Raw genomic sequence first — 19,946 nt, 5'->3', positions numbered from 1 at the left:
AACCTCTCCCAATTGGCCTATCCACATGTGTAGTCCCACCCTAAATCCTACTTATTGCATTACTTTGAAAATTGAAATTCAACATTTCATATGCCCTCCAGGCTACAAATAATTAGTTCTTCTCATCCATCAATGTAGACTCTTAGAATTCGCCATTCATTCCTTAAAAAAAATTGATAATTATTGCTAGCAAGTGTCCTAAGGGCATTGTTTAAAAAACTCATAAAAAGTAAGTTTATCTTGAAAATACAAGTCAAACACATCTTAAAGTCATAACTACACAATTTCTAATGTAAAAGTTACTATTTTTTAATACTTAAACAATATCTTAAGGACACTTGTTAGCATTTTCTTATATTAATTACTTACTCAGTTTAGAAAGAGTGTCACTTTAACAACAAATAAAATTGTTTCAAAATGAATGTTATTTTTAGTTTCATGTAATGTTAACATTTTCTTTCCAAATATACCCTCCAACTAATATTATATCCACTCAACCCACTTGGGTTGGCCTGGTGGTATTGGCTTGGGTCTTGGGAGTGTGCTCCTCCACAAGGTCTCAGGTTCGATTCTCTCCGGTGCCAATTTGGGTGGGCTATTTAGCTTCTTCAAAAAAAAAAATATTATATGCACTCTACTCTCTAAGCATTACTTTTACTAAAAATAAATCAATAGTTAATAAGGATAATTTGATAAAATAACAATTATCTTTCTTCTAATCATTATATTTTTAATCTAGTGTGTAAAAACTTTAAATGGCATTTGTTCTGAAATGGAGGAAGTACTATGGTTTTTATCAATTATTGCTACTTCTCCATTGTTGCTACTGAATTTGTAGTGTTTAGTTGAATTAGTAGTTGAATTAGCTTATGAATATAAAATGACATAAACAACATATGTTTAATAAATGTTTAAGTTTTTCGATTAATAAAATTGAGGGAAAAATTGATAAGCAATAAGCTCCTTGAATTATCTTATACAAAAATGTTAATAAAATAAGTCATAAACTCAAGAGAAAATGACAGTTATTAAACGGATATTTTTAAGTCATGTTATGAAGTATGAACTTATAAGTTATAAGAGATATTCCTTCAAAAAAGTTATTTTATTGTATTTACCAAACAGACCCTTAATGTGTTCATTATTTGTATTTTTTTCTTCTCACTCACTTATAAAAGGATCAGCTCACTTCCACTTCAAAGCATCTTTCGCAGTAAAACAGTTTTCCCAATTAAGTATAGCTCAATATGACACACAAAGTTGTTCGGTCTCTCCTTCCTCTTGTCCTGCTCTTGTTGATCGTGAGTTACTCTACTCAATTTGCATGCGCTTGTATCTTTTATACTTGCATTTTTCATCGTTTACTTATCATAATCCATCATTAATTTTCACCTTTATTAGCTATTGTGCATGTTTCTTTAATGCATGCATGTTTCTTAAGATACACTCAGTTGTTTTTCCATGCACTGATATCATCAGTCATCACACTCACATTCGAGTTGATCCGTTAGATGTGAGTTTGTATCGGGTAAACAACTATTTTAGTCACTGGAAATATGTGATGTTGTCACTATAATTTTTTAATGTATCGAGATTACAAAAAAACATACCAAATTTATTTTTTATAACTCAATTTAGTTCTCAAATGTGTCTTTAGTTAATACCGGTCCTTCAATGTGTTGCTCATTAGTCAACTCAATCCTTCAGATTACTTGCTAGAAGAAGTGTTTGCAATTTTCATACATTCAAAGACTATGTTGATATTGGATGTGTTTGCTTAAGATTTTTTTATTAAAAAAACTTACTTTTGGCAGTTTAAAGTGTTTGTTTAGGATTTTTAAAAAATAACATTTCATCAAAAAAATCATTTTTGACTTTAAAATGAAAAACTGTTGGAATTAGTTTTTCCTAAAATTTATTTTGGTCATGAACAAGGAGATAACACATGAACTAGTTAAAAATCATGTTTTTTTGTATTAAACAAACAAAAATAACATTAAAAAAATATAAAAAAAATCTCTATATTTTTTTTAACACAAAATCAATTTTTTTTAAAGTTAAAACAAACGCGTCCATTGTCTCACATTAAAAATCAAAATAGTTGTTTACCCGAATTATATCCATCTGATGTATACATAATAAACGTGTCTTCACTGTGCGGCAGAATGTGTCACATAAAAGTTAAAACACTTGGTTATGCTTAGTTATGTGATCATGTATATCATCCAAAACATGAATATAAGTTGTCACTCATTAATATCCTTTATTCAATTGCATTATAGAATGGCCATGCAAGCTGTGCTAGAGATATGAAGCTTCAGCACGAGAATGTAGAAGAAAAACAAGTTGATCAGCCTTACCTTGATGGCTGGCTTAAAAACAGTCCACTGAAGAACAAAAAACTAAACTCTAATCCAAGTTATCTTGATGGATGGTTGAAAGATGCTCCCGAAGAAAACAAAAAAGCTATCCACAACACCAATCAAGTTTACCTAGATGGATGGTTGAAAGATACCAAGAATCAAAAGGAAAAGACTACACACGACTCCAATCAAGTTTACCTAGATGGATGGTTAAAGGATACCCAAGTTCAAAAAACAAAATCCACCCCTAACTCCAATCAAGTTTACCTTGACGGATGGCTAAAAGATACCCAAGTTGAGAAAGCAAAATTCATCCCTAACTCTAATCAAGTTTACCTTGATGGATGGTTGAAAGATAGCCAAGATGAGAAAGCAAAATCGACCCCAAACTCCAACCAAGTTTATCTTGACGGGTGGTTGAAAGATAGCCATGCTGAGAAAGAAAAATCCAACCCTAACTACAATCAAGTTTACCTTGATGGCTGGTTGAAAGACACCAAAGATCAAAAGGAAAAAACTATCCACAACCTCAATCAGGCTTACCTTGATGGCTGGTTAAAAGATAGTCGGGTTGAGAGAGCAAAACCCACCCACAACTCCAATCGAGTTTATCTTGATGGATGGTTGAAAGATAGCCATGTTGAGAAAGAAAAATCCACCCCTAACTCCAATCAAGTTTACCTTGATGGCTGGCTGAAAGATGCCCAACTTGAGAAAGCAAAATCAACCCCAAACTTCAATCAAGTTTATCTTGATGGATGGTTGAAAGATAGCCAAGTTGAGCAAGGAAAATCCACTCCTAACTCCAATCAAGTTTACCTTGATGGATGGTTGAAAGATAGCCAAGTTGAGAAGGCAAGATCAACCCCAAACTCCAACCAAGTTTATCTTGATGGATGGTTGAAAGATGGCCAAGTTGAGAAAGCAAGATCGACCCCAAACTCCAATCAAGTTTATCTTGATGGATGCTTGAAAGATAGCCAAGTTGAGAAAGCAAGATCGACCCCAAACTCTAATCAAGTTTATCTTGATGGATGGTTGAAAGATGGCCAAGTTGAGCAAGTAAAATCCACCCCTAACTCCAATCAAGTTTACCTTGATGGATGGTTGAAAGATACCAAGGATCAAATGGAAAAACCAATACACAACCTCAATCAGGCTTACCTTGATGGTTGGTTGAAAGACTCGCATGCAGCGAACTCCATGAAGAAAATTGGACAAGACATGGCAGAATCAAAAGGGAAACCATCTTCAAAAGTTGACCATACAAAGGCATTCAAGTTAGCTTTTTTCACTATGGATGATCTTTATGTAGGGAACGTAATGACACTGCAATTTCCTATCAGAGAATATGCTAACTTCTTGCCAAAAAAAGTAGCTGACTACATTCCTTTCTCCAAGTCGCAACTACCAAGCCTTCTTCAACTATTCTCTCTCACAAACGATTCTCCCCAAGGTGAAGACATGAAAGACATAATTGATCAATGTGAATTTGAACCCACAAAAGGGGAGACCAAAGCTTGTCCTACTTCATTAGAGTCCATGCTTGAATTTGTTCATAGTGTTCTTGGTACTGAGACCAAATATAACATTCACACAACTAGCTATCCCACAACATCAGGTGCACGTTTGCAGAACTACACCATTTTGGAAATCTCAAAGGATATCTATGCTCCTAAATGGGTAGCTTGTCACCCTAGGCCTTACCCTTATGCTCTTTACTACTGCCACTACCTAGACATAGGGAGTAAGGTCTTCAAAGTTCTTCTAAGGGGTCAATATGGAGACATAATGGATGCTTTGGGCATTTGCCACCTAGACACGTCTGACATGAATCCTAATCATTTTATATTTCAACTACTTGGAATGAAGCCTGGGGAAGCTCCTATGTGCCATTTCTTCCCTGTAAAGCACGTTCTATGGGCACCACTCCCACCAGAGGCCACCAACTGAACCAAAGGGAACTAGTTCATATCTTTGTTGATCATATTTCTGTCATTCCCTATGCTTTTCATGGTGTTTAAATGTTATGAATTTCTATGTATCCTAGGGTCTTGTTTGTGTGCTAAATAAGGTTGTGTTTGTGTACTAATTAAGGTCTAGTATCTGCGTACTAAATAATTAAGGTCTTGTTTATGTACTAATTAAGGTCTAGTTTCTGCGTACTAAATAATTAAGTTCTTGTTTGTGTACTAATTAAGGCCGTGTGTGTACTAGTTAAGGTATTGTTTCTGAGTATTAAATTTAGCTAGCTGTGCAATCATGAAGATGACATTATAATAATTTCTATATAGACCATGAGATTATCAAAAGACTAATCTGGTGCCATATTCTGTTATTGGGAGTTAAATTGATGTATATAGTCACTTATTTGAACTCGCAATCTAGTCGCACGTTGTATCTTTTTCTGTACCAATGTGTGACTATATATTCAAATAAACCATATCAAACATATAGAGATTTATTTTGGTTTCAAAAACCCAATGCATTAGCAAAATTAAAACAAATCTAAAGATAACATACAATGTATTGAGCTAAGAGTACTACTGAGCATCAATGGTTCAAGAAAGCAGCTACACCAATGAGTGCCATGGCATTAACCTTAGCACACTACAAAGAATCCATCACTCAATCAGGATGATTCTCACTAATTTCAATGTTTCATATGCCACCATTGCACACATACAAAATATTCTACAACGCACGACTAACCTCATCTGTGTGCTTTAATCAGTTATGTAACTTCTCTATGCTTTCCAACAACATCTCTGCATCCACTACTAAACTCTCTGATTCTACCTTTAGCTTTACAGACTGCACATACTCCTCGGCTTGATCACATGCTACTTTAAACAATTCCCATTTTTGTTTAAAGCTTTTGAGCGCGGTATCTGTTGCTGCGGTATCAAGGGCACCGGAAATGTCGCTTGCTTCCAGCACAGTTGCTGCTGCATCAACAAAATCTTGATAGGCGTTTTTTAGAGAATCAACCACACTGTCCATTGATCCTGTTTGTTCATGTTAAACAAAGAAAGGTAAGATAAATCCGAGAACAAATTAGAAAGCAGAACATTAAATGCTAGAATTCGTGATCACGAAGAAAAGGAGTTCAGATTCAGAAAGAGTGAAGTTGAATTAATTAGGTATGAATTGAATTTGAGATTGTGAGGTTAGTTAATCATCAAGAAAGAAAGAAAGAAAGAAAGAAAGTAGCAAATGCAGTAGCAAATAAGTGTGAATTGAAGTTGAAATTAATGAAATTGAAATTAGAAATAGATTCTATGAAATCGCTACAAGAGAAGAGAAGAAAACCTTGTAGCGGAATTTCTGAATGTTTGTGGCGGGTGATGAGGAAGGAACTGCGTTTTCTGTTACAAATATTATTATTATTATTATTATTATTATTATTATTATTATTATTATTATTATTATTATTATTATAATATCACGTTTGTTTTCCAAGTCGGAAAAGAGTTAGTTAAAGATCCCAAGCCTCTCCCTCGCGAGGTGGAATCCATTATTCAGTTATGAAATAGAAAAAGAGTTGCATCAAAATTAGTTATATTTCAAGCCAAACACTTTCTATAATGTGTTTGCATAGTCGTGTTAGACACTTTAACATGCTCTTTCATGTTATATACTTATACCAACCCACCGCTCTATTAAATAAAATACTCTTTGTGGCCTTGGTAGGAGTACTAGATTTTCAAATCATGTTCGATACGCACTCATTATTATGATATAATAATATAAATAATATTGAAGAAAACTCATGTTCCATATTTGATCTGTAAGAGCCAAAATAATTCAACACTTCCTATTTTAAATGAGATTTGGCTTAGTTAACAATTCATTTTAGAGTCTAAACTGAATTGAACTGAACTTGAACTTGTTAATGAGTTTTTGTCGTGAATTCGTTGAAAAATCACACCAATAAAACTTGATGTGTGGAGCAAAGTAATCAAGCAACCAAAATAAAGTGGGCAACAATTATAAACACAAACAAAAGATAGAAAACAGCAAGAGAAAGAAAGAGAGAACACGCAAGATTTGTTTACCCAGTTCGGTCCAATACTGACCTAGTCTAGGGGAGAGAGTAACTTTACAAAGAGATATCAAAAGGTTACAAGAATTAGTCTTCAAACTTAATTCTACCCAAAGTCTCAATCTCTTCCCGTGACCAAAAGACTCAATACTAATAGTGTTTCCCAAGGTGAATCAATCCCAACGTTTGTTGCCAAGAGCAGACTCTACAAACCCTAATTTTCTTGTTGGCTTCTAAACCCTTGTTTTCAGCTCTCTACTCTCTCAAGTTTTACATCCGATACAAGGTATGTATTTATAGAAAAATATAACTCGTAAATTTGGAATAGATATCACGCTGAAGATACGTTTTTTTTTCTCCTTCAGTGAAAGAATATTTGCATCAAATATTCTCTTTCAAAATATATTTGCATCAAATCTTCCTTCATACGGTACAAAAATATATTTACTGTCCATAAATATATTTTCAACACAAAATATATTTGAAACAAATCTTTTATATCTTTAGCAACAATATTTTTCATCCATCAAATTTTGAGTCATACTACAACAATTTTCTCTGGTATAAATCGTTCGAGAAAAGTCGAGTTCGATTTCTAGTGGAACAATTCTTGATCATTATTTACTTACTTTGTTGTTGAAATCTGAATTGCTATGACCCTTTACTCCTAAAGACTGAAGAGTTAACACCAAAATATTTAAATAAATGTTTTTGACTTGATTTCACTTAGCGAAGTCAAATTTCGTGAAATTTCTCAACAATGTTTTCTTCGATTCCAGATGTGTGGTAAGGTAAATGTTGCACTTATCGGGTGTTGGGGAAGATTTACAATTTTTACCAATTTTCGTTTCTTTCTTTTAGGATTGGTGGAAATGGAAAGAGGTAAGGGAAACACATTTTGAAGCACCACTTCTGAAGTTTTCAAATTATGAATTTGTGCCTCCATGTGTATTTTCAGCAATTCCTTAACAACGTCTTTGTCTTCTTGAGTAGGGATAGGAAAACCTTGAATGGTGGAAAGCACGGCTTGTGAAGTTTCCTTAACAATTTTTTGCTTTGTCTTTGTGTGATCAACACTTTCATAATTTCATTGTTGTCCAAGGGTGGCAATTTCATTTCCCTGATGTTTTTATTGATCAAACGTGGAAGCAACAAAATATGCAAGTCATCTTCCGGCTGCAACAGTGTCTGATTCTTTATGCCCTTAGATAATTGTAAATTTTTCAAGAACAACATAAATTAGTCTTCCAAAGCAATTTTTGGTGACTCCTGGCCAGGCCCGGCCTTGAGGGGGTGCAAACAGCTCAATGGAGCTGGGCCTCCCCAAGGCATGGGCCTCAAAAAAAAATTATAGCCAAGTAAATATGTAATAAATAAATATAGCGCGAATAATAGTACACGCTTACTGAAGTAGCCTAGCGGTTCAAAGCAAGTTGCCATTGCTTTGGGTCTTGAGTTCGTTCAACACTCATCACCCATGATTGTTCGTTCAACACTCATCACCCATGATTTATGTTTTTCTTTTCCTTTTTTCTTCTTATGTTTTTCTTTTCTTTTCCTTTTTTCTTCTTATGTTTTTCTTTTCCTTTTTGCTTCTTTAATTAATATTTTTAGTATGAGAGGACTTTGATTTAAACATTATTTATTATGGATTTGAAGTTAATTTATCCTCTCTTCAATTTACAGTCCCATATTTTTAAACTAAAATTTAATTTCATCATCTCTGTTTGAAGCTATGCCAGTGTGGTGCTTTGATTGCAGAGGTTGCTTGTCATCTATTTCATCAATATGTCCTTTTATTATTACTACTTCAAACCCTCCATGCTTTTAGCTTACGCTTGTTTTATTTGGTTATTGATGATATTCGCCCCAATACAAAGTAATTGTAAGTTTCTCTCTATTAACTCCTCACAAACTCTTAGTTTAGTTCTCGTAATTCGATATTGTTTCCATTAGAACACTTGATGTTGAAACTGCTTGTCAAATTATTAGATGTGTCAATAAGATTGCTACATAATTTGTTGAACTTTATAGCGACCGATTATACATTCGATTATGGTCAAATTTGATAAATTAACGTTAAATCAAAAAATCATTGTAAATAGCATTGTAATTTTATCTAAACACGTCCTTAACAACTACTGCTTTTCATATAATTATAACAATTTTTTTATATTATCCACATATGTCAGATTATCTACTTAAGATACTATATTAGTGTTTCTCGTACCATAACAAAAAGTCATGATTCATGATGTATGCTGTTCTGGCCTCATCTTTACAAAATATGTAAATATTCCCTTCATGAGTTGTTGAGTATCATATGTGGCTGTGCCACATTGGCCTTCTTTGATAATCACCGACTACTGACTAAGCAACTAACATCCATAAGTATAATCGTTTCAGCCGTCCTCTCGATACTAGTACTAGATAGTTCATTTAGTACTTGGAAAATACAGCTGATTAAAGAAATTAAAAAAAAAAATAAGGAATTTTTTTGAATCAAAATAATAATAATAAAAAGGAAGTCTAAAAATAAAAACTGCTGACAAGGATTCACATAAGTTTTTTTTTGCAGTGTCAGTCTCAAACCCAGGTTAAGGTTGAAGAACTAATTTTCAATCAAGTCCCTTCTAGAGAAATCAGCGGACTCACATAAGCTTAATGAGCTCATTTTTTGTACTTTTCCTAATCATTCGCTTATAAAAAGCTAAGCTCACTTCCACTTCAGTTCATCTTTCGCACTAAATTTCCCACAATTAATATAGCAGAAAGATATGGCACACAGAGTTGGGTAGAGCAGTAAGAGTAGTTTTTAATATTTGGCAGCAGTTACTTGAGTACTTTTCAATTATAAGTTTGAATCATGTGTGTTAGTGGTTTATGTTATGCGTAACTTATGTTGTTGGCCAGCCAGTGAATGATTCTGCATGTTTGTTGTTATCAATCTTACACCCGAGCGATTTTTTTTTTCAATTAAATAATTATAAAATAATTTATATCTTAAACTGTTTTAAATTTATCATAAGAGTTTAAGAGTAATCTCTCCTCACATTTGTCATGCTCTTGTTAATCGTGAGTTACTCACTTTGCATGCATGCTTAAATGCTTTCATATATGCTCTTGTTATGCATTCTTAAATGCTTTTATATCATTATTAACATTGTTAATCCTTGAATTTAATGCATGCTTCTAAGTTCCTCCTCTTTAGCTGTTTTATGTTGCATTCTTCACACTCGCATTCGAGTTGATCTACTCGAATCGATAGAATGATGTTGTTTGCTGTAACTAAATTCAAAAGAGTATTATTCCTTATTCTTTGTTTCAGATTTTGTATCTATCTGCTGTATGCATAATGAACGTTACCTCACTAGCAGAATGCGTCACATAAAACACTTGTGTTTGTATGTGATCATATATATCATCCTAAACATGTAATTAAGTTATCACTCATTAATATCCCTTTATTCAATTGCATTGTAGAGTGAAAATAGAAGCTATGCTAGAGATATGAAGCTTCACCAAGAGAGTATAGAAGAAAAACAACTCGATCAGCCTTACCTTGATGGCTGGCTCAAAAACACTCCACTGAAAAATAAAAAACTCACCCCTAACTCTAATCCAAGTTATCTTGATGGATGGTTGAAAAACACCCTGGATCACCAACATAAATCAACCCTTGATTCTAATTCTGCTTACATTGATGGGTGGTTGAAAAATACTCCTGAAGAAAACCAAAAAGCTATCCACAATTCCAATCAAGTTTACCGTGATGGATGGTTGAAAGATACCAAGGATCAAAAGGAAAAGACTACACAAAAGTCCAATCAAGTTTACCTTGATGGATGGCTAAAAGATACCCAAGTTGAGAAAGCAAAATCTAACCCTACATCCGATCAAGTTTACCTTGATGGATGGTTGAAAAATACCAATAATCAAAAGGTAAAGGGTACCCACAATTTCAATCAGGCTTACCTTGATGGCTGGTTAAAAGATAGCCAAGCTGAGAAAGCAAAACCCAACCCTATCTCCAATCAAGCTTACTTTGATGGTTGGTTGAAAGATACCAGGGATCAAAAGGAAAAGACTGCCCACAACTTCAATCAGGCATACCTTGACGTCTGGTTAAAAGATACCCAGGTTGAGAAAGCAAAATCCACCCACAATTTCAATCAAGCTTATCTTGATGGTTGGTTGAAAGACTCACACGCAGCAAACTACAAGAAAATTGGACAAGACTTGACAGAATCAGACAGGAAACTATCTTCTAAAGTTGACCATACAGAGGCATTCAAGTTAGCTTTTTTTTACTCTGGATGATCTTTACGTAGGGAATGTAATGACCCTGCAATTTCCTATCAGAGAATATGCTCGCTTCTTGCCAAGAAAAGTAGCCGACTACATTCCTCTCTCCAAGTCGCAACTACCTAGCCTTCTTCAACTATTCTCACTCACAAAAGACTCTCCCCAAGGTGAAGATATGAAAGACATAATTGATCAATGTGAGTTTGAACCCACAAAAGGGGAAACCAAGGCCTGTCCCACTTCTTTAGAGTCCATGCTTGAATTTGTTCACAGCGTTCTCGATGCCGAGGCCAGATATAACATTCACACAACTAGCTATCCAACAACATCAGATGTGCGTTTGCAAAACTACACCATTTTGGAAATCTCAAAGGATATCTATGCTCCTAAATGGGTAGCTTGTCACCCTAGACCTTACTCTTATGCTCTTTACTATTGCCACTACCTAGACATAGGCAGTAGGGTCTTCAAAGTTCTTCTAAAGGGTCAATATGGAGACATAATGGATGCTTTGGGCATTTGCCACCTAGACACGTCTGACATGAATCCTAATCATTTTATATTTCAACTACTTGGAATGAAGCCTGGGGAAGCTCCACTGTGTCATTTCTTCCCTGTAAAGCATATTGTATGGGCACCACTCCCACCAGAGGCCACCAACTGAACAAGAGGGAACTAGTTCATATCTTTGTTAATCGGTGTCTGTGTCGTTCCCAATACTTTTCATGTTGTTGTGAATTTCTCAGTAATGTAAGGTCTTATTTCTGTATACTAAATAAGGCATTGTTTGTGTACTAAATAAGGTTTTGTTGGTGTACTAAATAAGGTCTTATTTCTGTGTATTAAATAAGGTCTGTGTCATAAATAATTGTCTATAAAAATAAACCTTGGTTTAAAGTTTGAACTGTTAAGGAATGAGTTGGCATCTCTCTAGTCTTTCAAATTTAGGTAGTTGTTCGATCATGAAAATGACATTAAAATAATAATCTCTATATATGGACCATGAGATTATTGAAAGACTAAGCTGAAGATATATTCTAATGGGGGTTAAAAAATTTGAATGGCAAATACACACACGCGCACACACATACACACACACACTAAAAAGAAGCATACTTATAAATCACACAATCAAGATGATTCTCACAAGATAATTTTACCCTCGTCTTACAGGCCACAAAAACACAGGATCACAAGGAAATGGGTAAACCTTACATAATTGTGTATATGGTATTTAATAAAAGGGTGGGTCAAACCTAATCTTACACTAATCCATCTTCAGTTACAAAAGGGTGGCACAGTCACTTTGTGGGATATAAAACAATAAAACACCAAAGCATCACCAACTGAAAACTTAGAAGTGTTGCATCATGCACTGTGCACATAAGTTACATCCTTTAACATACAGCTACTAAACAGGTAAAAAACGGCAAAAGCAGTAAAGTCAAGTGCATTTTGAGCAGTGAAAATATAAAATCCAAGACATTATTAATAATCCCATACAGTTAGGTAAATGCTACTGAGCAGCATCTTCAGAAAACCTGGCATCAAAAGGGGCAGAGGGATGTGAAAGAGCTGAACTAGAAGAACCAGCAGGTCCTCCAGAGCCATGCTGCAATTCAATAACAAGCCACCGAACCGCTTTACTCATCTGTTCCAAGCGAACGGCGCTGATTGGTGGAAGACCCGTCATGGTAGCTTGTCCAGGCTTCCCTGCCACATGCCCTGTAGCCTCATCCACTAAACACTCTGATCCAATCCTTTGCTTCACAGACTCCACATACTCCTCGGCTTGATCACACGCTACTCTAAACAATTCCCACTTTTGCTTAAAGCTTTCGAGAGCAGTGTCTGTTGCAATGTTTTTAAGGGCAGTGGAAGTTTCTCTTGCTTCCAGCACAGTTGCTGCTGCAGCAATAAAATCTAGATAGGCACTATTTAGAGAATCAACCACACTGTCCATTAATCCTGTTTATTTTGATGTTAAACACCTATGAAACACAAAAGGGCAAATAATTCATGAAGAACACTAAAAATTATCACCCAATGATAAATCCCAGACCAAATTACGATATCAAAATAAACACTACAGAATCGCTAGAGAGTGGAGATCTGCTGCGACGCAACTCTATGAAATAGCGCTGGAATCAAGTCCTTGCGCGCGCTGCAAGAGAAGGAATTGAAAATTGGGAGAAGGAAAAAGAAACTAACGGTGGATTTTGTCTTCCGATGGGTGATAGACTCCGGCTGCGATTTCGGCAGATTTTGATTATTACGGGCAGTTTAGTTTAGTTCGACGGCAGCCATGAATATGACAATGGGTGGGTCTCTTCAAAAAATGACGTGGATTAGCGATTATAATCTCATCTCAATTTTTTTTACTTTCAGTGAACACCATTTTTTTTTTTACAAATATTATCGGGCTAAAATATGGTTTTGGTCCCTGCAAATATGTTTTGTTTTGGTTTTAATCCCTGTAAATTTTTTTTGTTGTTTTTGGTTCCTGCAAAATATTTTACTTATCTTTTTAAAAATCAAAAGATTTTGGAGGGACTATTTTTCTAATAAATGGGTTTACTCATCATGTGCCACATGTGCATATCATCACAAAAGTGGGGTCAGGGACCAAAACCAAAACGAGACATATTTGCAGGGACCAAAAACAACAAAAAAAAATTACAGGGACTAAAACCAAAACGATGCATATTTGCAGGGACCAAAATCATATTTTAGCCATATTATCGTCTACGGTTGTTTTTGACAAAATGTTGTTTTTCTTACAAGAACAAAAGGATGGAACATCCTTTAATACCGCTAAAAACGTAAAGATGAATATGTCAGCAAACTCACATCGTCTAAATTAACAGCATACGAGGGCATAATGCTTACAAAAAGAATTAAAGTGATTGAAATATATGTCGTCGGATCTGCAACGTTGACACTCAAATCTTTGATTGAATAATCAATCAAATGAACACCACAACAATACGATAAATCAAACTCAACCGCAAAATACACCGAACAACACACCACCACACTCAGGTGACGAAATCACGAAGGAAAAAAAACTAAATTTATGTGAAAATCACTTATTTAAATTGAAATAGAGAGGAAAAACTTGAAGAGGGATGATTTCACGAGAAAAACTAAGGACCGCATGTTGAAAAGAGAACATAAAAAAAAAAAAAAAAAACCGATAAATAGATGTAAGTTGTTAATTTTTTTTTTGACAAAATGTTTTTTTTACAGTAAAAATAAAATAAAAATAATATAGATGATAATACTTCCTAAAAAAGCTATCATGGAAAACTTAGGAACCACATTAGAATATCGTCTCAATTAATTTGTTTTTTTAATTTAAATTTAAATTACAAAAACATATAAATATTATCAAAGTAAATTTTAATATATGCAATGTCCGGAATTTCAACCCGAACACCACTAAAAAAAGGTAAATTTTAATACGTTTTTACAACAAAAAAAAAATGTCAGGTTATATACTACTTAAGAAATCACAAATTGAATTTAAACTAGGTTACAATACAATCAAAAAAGTTTGATTCCTATATACGCAAATGGGCTAAAACTCGAGCTACTAGTCATCACTTCTCTCAACATGACTTAAGCAAATATTCTTTTTTTTTTTGGCGTAAATCGAATATCCTTTCTCACAACTTGGGAGGCTAATCCCTCGATGATCAACATCTCTCCTTAAGAGTTTTAACGTTTTTGCTTGCCCCATGCCGGATTCGAACTCATGACATTGGTTAAGCTGCAAGATATTGGTGTCATCTCGTTTAATCGTTCTTAGGTTAAGCAATGTCGGTGATCCCTCGATGATCAACATCTCTCCTTAAGAGTTTTAACATTTTTGCTTGCCCCATGCCGGATTCGAACTCATGACATTGGTTAAGCTGCAAGATATTGGTGTCATCTCGTTTAATCGTTCTTAGGTTAAGCAATGTCGGTGAATGGTTGTTTATATTTCTTCCAATGTTCCCTATCCATCGAGTACAATGCGGGTATCACTATTTTCCTCAATACAATTGTGATGCGGGCTCCTCCGATTTTTTTATCTTATCAATCTCGTCCTCATGCTTGTAGCTCCACACGAAACTTTGCATATTTGTTGATACTCAATAACACTTCGAACAACGTTCGTAACGTTGCTCATAACAGGTGTTTCAATTCCTTCAAAATAGTGTGTATTCCTTGTTATCCCAATCTCATGAGTTATATCCACCATTAAAGACGAGGTTTCTAAATTGCAATCATCCATTCAATAAAAAAGTTTGTATCACCGTGATTGGATAATTAATGGATAAAGGCATGCCAGACCAAATTTTGCACGACCCCGTTACAATCTCTAAAGTCGTGATAAATAGTTTTCTAAGACATCTAGGACACAAAATCTCACAAATTTCATTTTTGTTATTGAATTTTTCTCAAGCAAGAATCACCTCTCAAATAATAAATTAGAATTTTTGGAATTTACAACGGTCAATACGTACAATTGATATAGTCTTCAAGCATCTGTAAAATCATTGAAGTCCACAGCGACACTTTGTACAAGCTCTTGTCTCATCATAAATTTTCAATGTCTTTCTTCTCAGCAGTTAGTTTCTTCACGAGTATAAAAGTAAAATTATTCAGATTAAATAAGTTTTCGACTTGTCGTCGAAAGAATGATAAATGAGTCCATAAAAAAAACTTATAATACACGAGCTTGAAGTTTATGACTAAGTGTCTGAGACAACAAGAAGAAACCAATGGTTGAATAAATTATCATCTGGCATATCATATCACGAGATTGTTTTATGCCATATCCATGAATGAGAAGAAAGATGCAAGTTCATTGAGTTGATAATATATTAAAAAAAAAAAACAAACTTAAAGTCTAAAACTTTATATATCCTCTTAAATGAGAGTCATTAGATCATGTTGTAGATCAATCAAGTTGTAGTTGAACATTATATTGATAATAGCATCCTCCCGAAGAGAGGTAAACTCACGATTAAACGTTGTATCAAAAGTTCTTTACTGGGGTAGTTAAAAAATACTTACTACTGTTGTTTTTTGGATTTCCAAACTGTTAAATTTGAATTTCCAAATTCTATCATCTACCGAAGTTGTTACTAGGTTGAGTCACGACCAGGTCGCTCTCTTTAAGACGTTTCGTGGCACTACCCAAAGTTGTGCAAGGTAGACTATCAACCACGCCGCCTCCAGGATAAAACAAGCCCAGCTACAACTGTTTGATTAACTACTGCACTGTAGAAAAATCGTTCGAGAATTACACCCTCAAAATATGGCTCAATCGTTTGATCGAAGCCACTCGATACGGTACGTAACCGCTTTATTCGAAACCGTTCAAATTAATATGGTATTATTACCATTCGAATATGGCACTACGACCACTCAAATATGGTGATACCACCATTTCTCTTTAAAATAATATATATATATATATATATATATATATATATATATATATATATATATATACTGTTAAGATCATTCTTTAATATGATCTTAATAGTACTCTATATTCCGAAGAATCATATATTATCGAAGGGACTATGAACTTAAGACCAAGGGACTATGGTCTTAAGAACACTCTTAATACTGAAGGGACAGAAAGGAGTAGAAGCAGAAGAAACTTGTTAAAAACAAGTCGGAGGGAGAAGAGAGGAAAAAACACAGGAAGCATCGACTGTGAATTTTCGGTGTGAAGAATCAAATGGGGCGAGCTCTCCTTTTATAGGGAGAGTTTGTAACAAAAAACGAGTGACTTGGGGATTAAGTCTGCTTAATCCTTAAGCAAACGCGTTTTGTTTCTTAATTGGATATATCCGGAAGTTTCTGGATATGCTTTTGGATCGGGTCGGATCGTAACAAATTTATTTGTTACGCGTAGCGCTTACGGATAATGATTAAATTAATTAATTAATTAATTTAACATTTGCAAGTGACAAAAAATATATATATCAATTTTTTTAAGCGTTCACCCGTTCACAAAATTGGGTACCCCAAGGGCACACCCTTGGAGGTCACTTTTCCCATATATAAACACTTACTAGTTGGGGTGACCCTTCAATGTGGGACATTTTTAAGTCACACCCACACACTAGTTTTTTCCATAGTGTTTTTCTTTCCAATTTTCTTCACTAGAATTAACTAGTGTTCCAACAATCCCCCACTTGACTTCAAAATGGTTTCGAGAAATAACGTAAAACATTTCCATAAGATTTGCTAATATACAAAGGTGTCGCCAACAACTTGAACCTTAGCATAGTGGAAGATATTCTGATTTAACAAGAGTTGCTTACAGCATTGAACTCTATCTCAGACATAGAATCCACACACAAACCTTTTCATAGGTGTATTCTAAAAGCCCGTGCGTTTTAAGGCCCTGCACGTGTATCCCGGTTTTAACGAATGCTCTAGGAATTCTGCCTCGAAATTCCATAGGACCGGCCTAAGTTCCACATTCGTATAGGTGAGTCTATCAAGGGTACTCCTGTAGTTGTGTACCCCACTCAACATAGAGTATAGATCTCATTAAGAGTTACTATTACCTCATCCTTCTTTCGCTGCAGGATCATGCTTTCTAAATTCTTTCTCTCATAGCATGTTCTACCACTTCATGACTTGTTTTTACCCATTGAACCTATTTCTTGGGATCTCCAGTCATGTAGGTCGGGTTACCATCACTTGTGGGCTATAGGCATTAGTCCCATCCTACTGGATGTTTCTTGGACTTTCTCTCTATTAAGTCCTTTCGTCAAAGGATCAGCTAAGTTTTCATTCGTACGTACAAAATCAACTCTAACCGCTCCATTTAGAGATACACTCTCTAATCATGCTATGTTTTCACCTTATCTGTCGTCTCTTACCATTGTAATAACGATTCTTAATCTTTGCAATAGCCGCGGTACTATCGCAATGAATTAACATAGCCGGTAACGGTTTCTCCCATGAAGGGATTTCAGCTAGCAAGAATCTTAGCTAACTTGCTTCTTCACTAGTTTTCTCTAGTGTTCTCATCTCAGATTCATTCCATAGTGGACTGAGTCAATATCATTTGTTTTAACAAACAACTCCTCTAGTGATGCTCAATGTGCAAACACTAGTCACTAAATATTCATCTGAAAGATGTTCAATTCTATATCTTGTACCATTTAAGTACAATATGTTACTCCTAGTGAAGTAATCTTAGAGTCATAGTCTTCTTAAGACACCTCATGACTCTTTCTATAGCATGGCAATGCTTCCCATCCGTCTACTAGTAAACTTGCACAAGAGTTTCACGACATCGACAATGTTGGATCTGATACATTCAGTGGCATACCTAAGTGCTGCCAATGATGCTCGTATATTCTGTTTTTCCATCTCAAGTGTTCTTACACTTGGATCATAATATGTGATTGCAAGTTTATGGTGAAATAATTACATTTCTTTAAGATCTTCTCAACTTTGTGAGATTTATCAAAAAAATTATCTTTTCTGATCTAGTAATCTTGAAACCAAGAATTACTTCAATTTTTATTTAGGTCTTTCTTATCAATGTTGTTGATAAACAATGATTTCACATAATTCATAACATGAATCTTTAAATCAAATATGAGCAAGTCGTCTTCATAGAGACATATGATCGTGCAAATATTATTTGTCACTTTCATTCACTTTATACTCATTCGATAACATTAGAATGTCAAATTTTTCATGTCATTCCTCAGGAGTTTATTTTAGACCATTCAAATAATTATCTAACTTACAGACCTTGTTTTCTTGTCCATGAATTGCAAAATTTTTCAGGTTGTTTCATATAGACTTGTTCTTCTAGTTCACCATAAAAAGGCAACTTTCACATCCATTTGGAGTACTATCGAGTTATAAACGGCGGCTAAAGGGACTAGTACTCTTATGGATATGATTTTCGTGACTGGTGAATGAATGTCGAAGAAGTCTATATTTTTCTCTTTGTTTAAAACCTTTGACTACAAGGAAAGCCTTGTATTCATTAACCGTACCATCAGGTTTTAGTTCCTTTTTTTTTTCTTCTAAAATCCAAATACAACCGATTGGTTTTGCAACTATGAGACAAGTCAACCAAGTGTCATGTTTTGTTAGACTCTAGAAAATTCATTTCATCGTTTATTGCTTTTGCCATAATTCAGCATCCAATGAGGATATAACTTCTTTAAGGCTTAATGAATCTTCTTCCAATGTATAAACCAAGTTCATACTCTTTAGCAATTTTAGCTTTCTTACCTCCTTGAGGTTCTATAACATCTTGTATGATGTTTTCATAACTATTTCTAATTACATGAATGTGATTAGATATAGTGCCCCCACTAGTTCTTAATTTTTAAAGGAAAATTTATTTTGCCCCCACTAATGTCGTGCTCCCATTAGAGCCCCCACTATTCTTTAGTTAAAGGGGTAAATATTTACATAGAATTCGACATCTTTTAAATTCTATGATCACTTTAACATTTAGGTCATAAAACCTATATGTTTCGTTATTTATCGCATACCCGATGAATACATATTCATAGGCTCTACTAGTGAGTTCAACTCTCTTGGGGTCCAGAATCTAAGTATAGTTCAGACAATCCCAAGTTCAAAAATAAGACAAGTTGGATTGTCTTTTCTTCAAAAATTTCTTAATTAGAATTTTTGTTCTTAGACTTGGGTACTCTATAAATTTCAATTTTCGTTATAAAAAATTGAACATTCAAGCATATCAATTTTATTTTTCAAAGTTCACAGTCATCAATAAATATGATAAAAATATCATTTTATCATTTCTAATTTATGTGTCATCAAATTAACACATATCATTATGTTTAGAGATTCATATCCTCTAAATTCTAATTTATATGAACTTTTGATTCATATATCTTGACTGCAATAAATAAAATTGTTTAATTATATAACTTTGGAATTAAGTCCAAGTTACTCAAGTTTAAAATTAAAGGCTTGTTCACATATTAAAATCACACAACTAGTAAAATAGAAGGAGGATTTTAATTTTGAATCTACCATTAAAGGTGCAATCTTTTTCCACAAGGATGCATAGAGTACAAGTCACTAGACCTGTTCTTATAGGATCAAAATCCTAAAATAACTGAGTGCTCAATTTTATATACGTCTACCCAAAATTGATGCTTCAGCTTATAGTTATATCAAATACGTATTCTTGCATTAATTTACCAAAATATTTAATT

At 34.3% G+C, this 19,946-nt stretch overlaps 3 protein-coding genes and 1 pseudogene across 3 annotated transcripts; 3 read left to right on the top strand and 1 right to left on the bottom strand.

The window, feature by feature from the left end:
- Positions 1-1,171: 1,171 nt before the first annotated feature.
- Positions 1,172-4,559, top strand: LOC146943139 (uncharacterized). The gene is made up of 2 exons (XM_085757249.1): positions 1,172-1,301; positions 2,283-4,559. Exons 1-2 carry the CDS (start codon positions 1,248-1,250, stop codon positions 4,314-4,316), a joined length of 2,088 nt encoding a protein of 695 aa, XP_085613375.1. The 5' UTR covers positions 1,172-1,247; the 3' UTR covers positions 4,317-4,559.
- A 4,588-nt stretch (positions 4,560-9,147) lies between these two features.
- On the top strand, positions 9,148-11,624 carry LOC146943138 (uncharacterized). The gene has a single exon (XM_085757250.1). It carries the CDS (start codon positions 9,919-9,921, stop codon positions 10,726-10,728), a length of 810 nt encoding a protein of 269 aa, XP_085613376.1. The 5' UTR covers positions 9,148-9,918; the 3' UTR covers positions 10,729-11,624.
- On the top strand, positions 10,748-11,624 carry LOC146943137 (BURP domain-containing protein BNM2C pseudogene; annotated as a pseudogene).
- A 394-nt stretch (positions 11,625-12,018) lies between these two features.
- MED32 (mediator of RNA polymerase II transcription subunit-like protein) lies at positions 12,019-13,080 on the bottom strand. Its single transcript, XM_085757251.1, has 2 exons — positions 12,925-13,080; positions 12,019-12,704 (listed from the first exon to the last, which is right to left on the bottom strand). Exon 2 carries the CDS (start codon positions 12,674-12,676, stop codon positions 12,230-12,232), a length of 447 nt encoding a protein of 148 aa, XP_085613377.1. The 5' UTR covers positions 12,677-12,704; positions 12,925-13,080; the 3' UTR covers positions 12,019-12,229.
- Between the last annotated feature and the right edge of the window lie 6,866 nt (positions 13,081-19,946).

The sequence above is a fragment of the Medicago sativa genome, chromosome 3, assembly GCF_051527215.1.
Source record: "Medicago sativa cultivar Bolivia chromosome 3, Bolivia_mono, whole genome shotgun sequence".
NCBI classification, from domain to species: Eukaryota; Viridiplantae; Streptophyta; class Magnoliopsida; order Fabales; family Fabaceae; genus Medicago; species Medicago sativa.
Note: the sequence above shows the minus strand (reverse complement) of the source record. Positions and strands in the feature narration are given on the sequence as shown.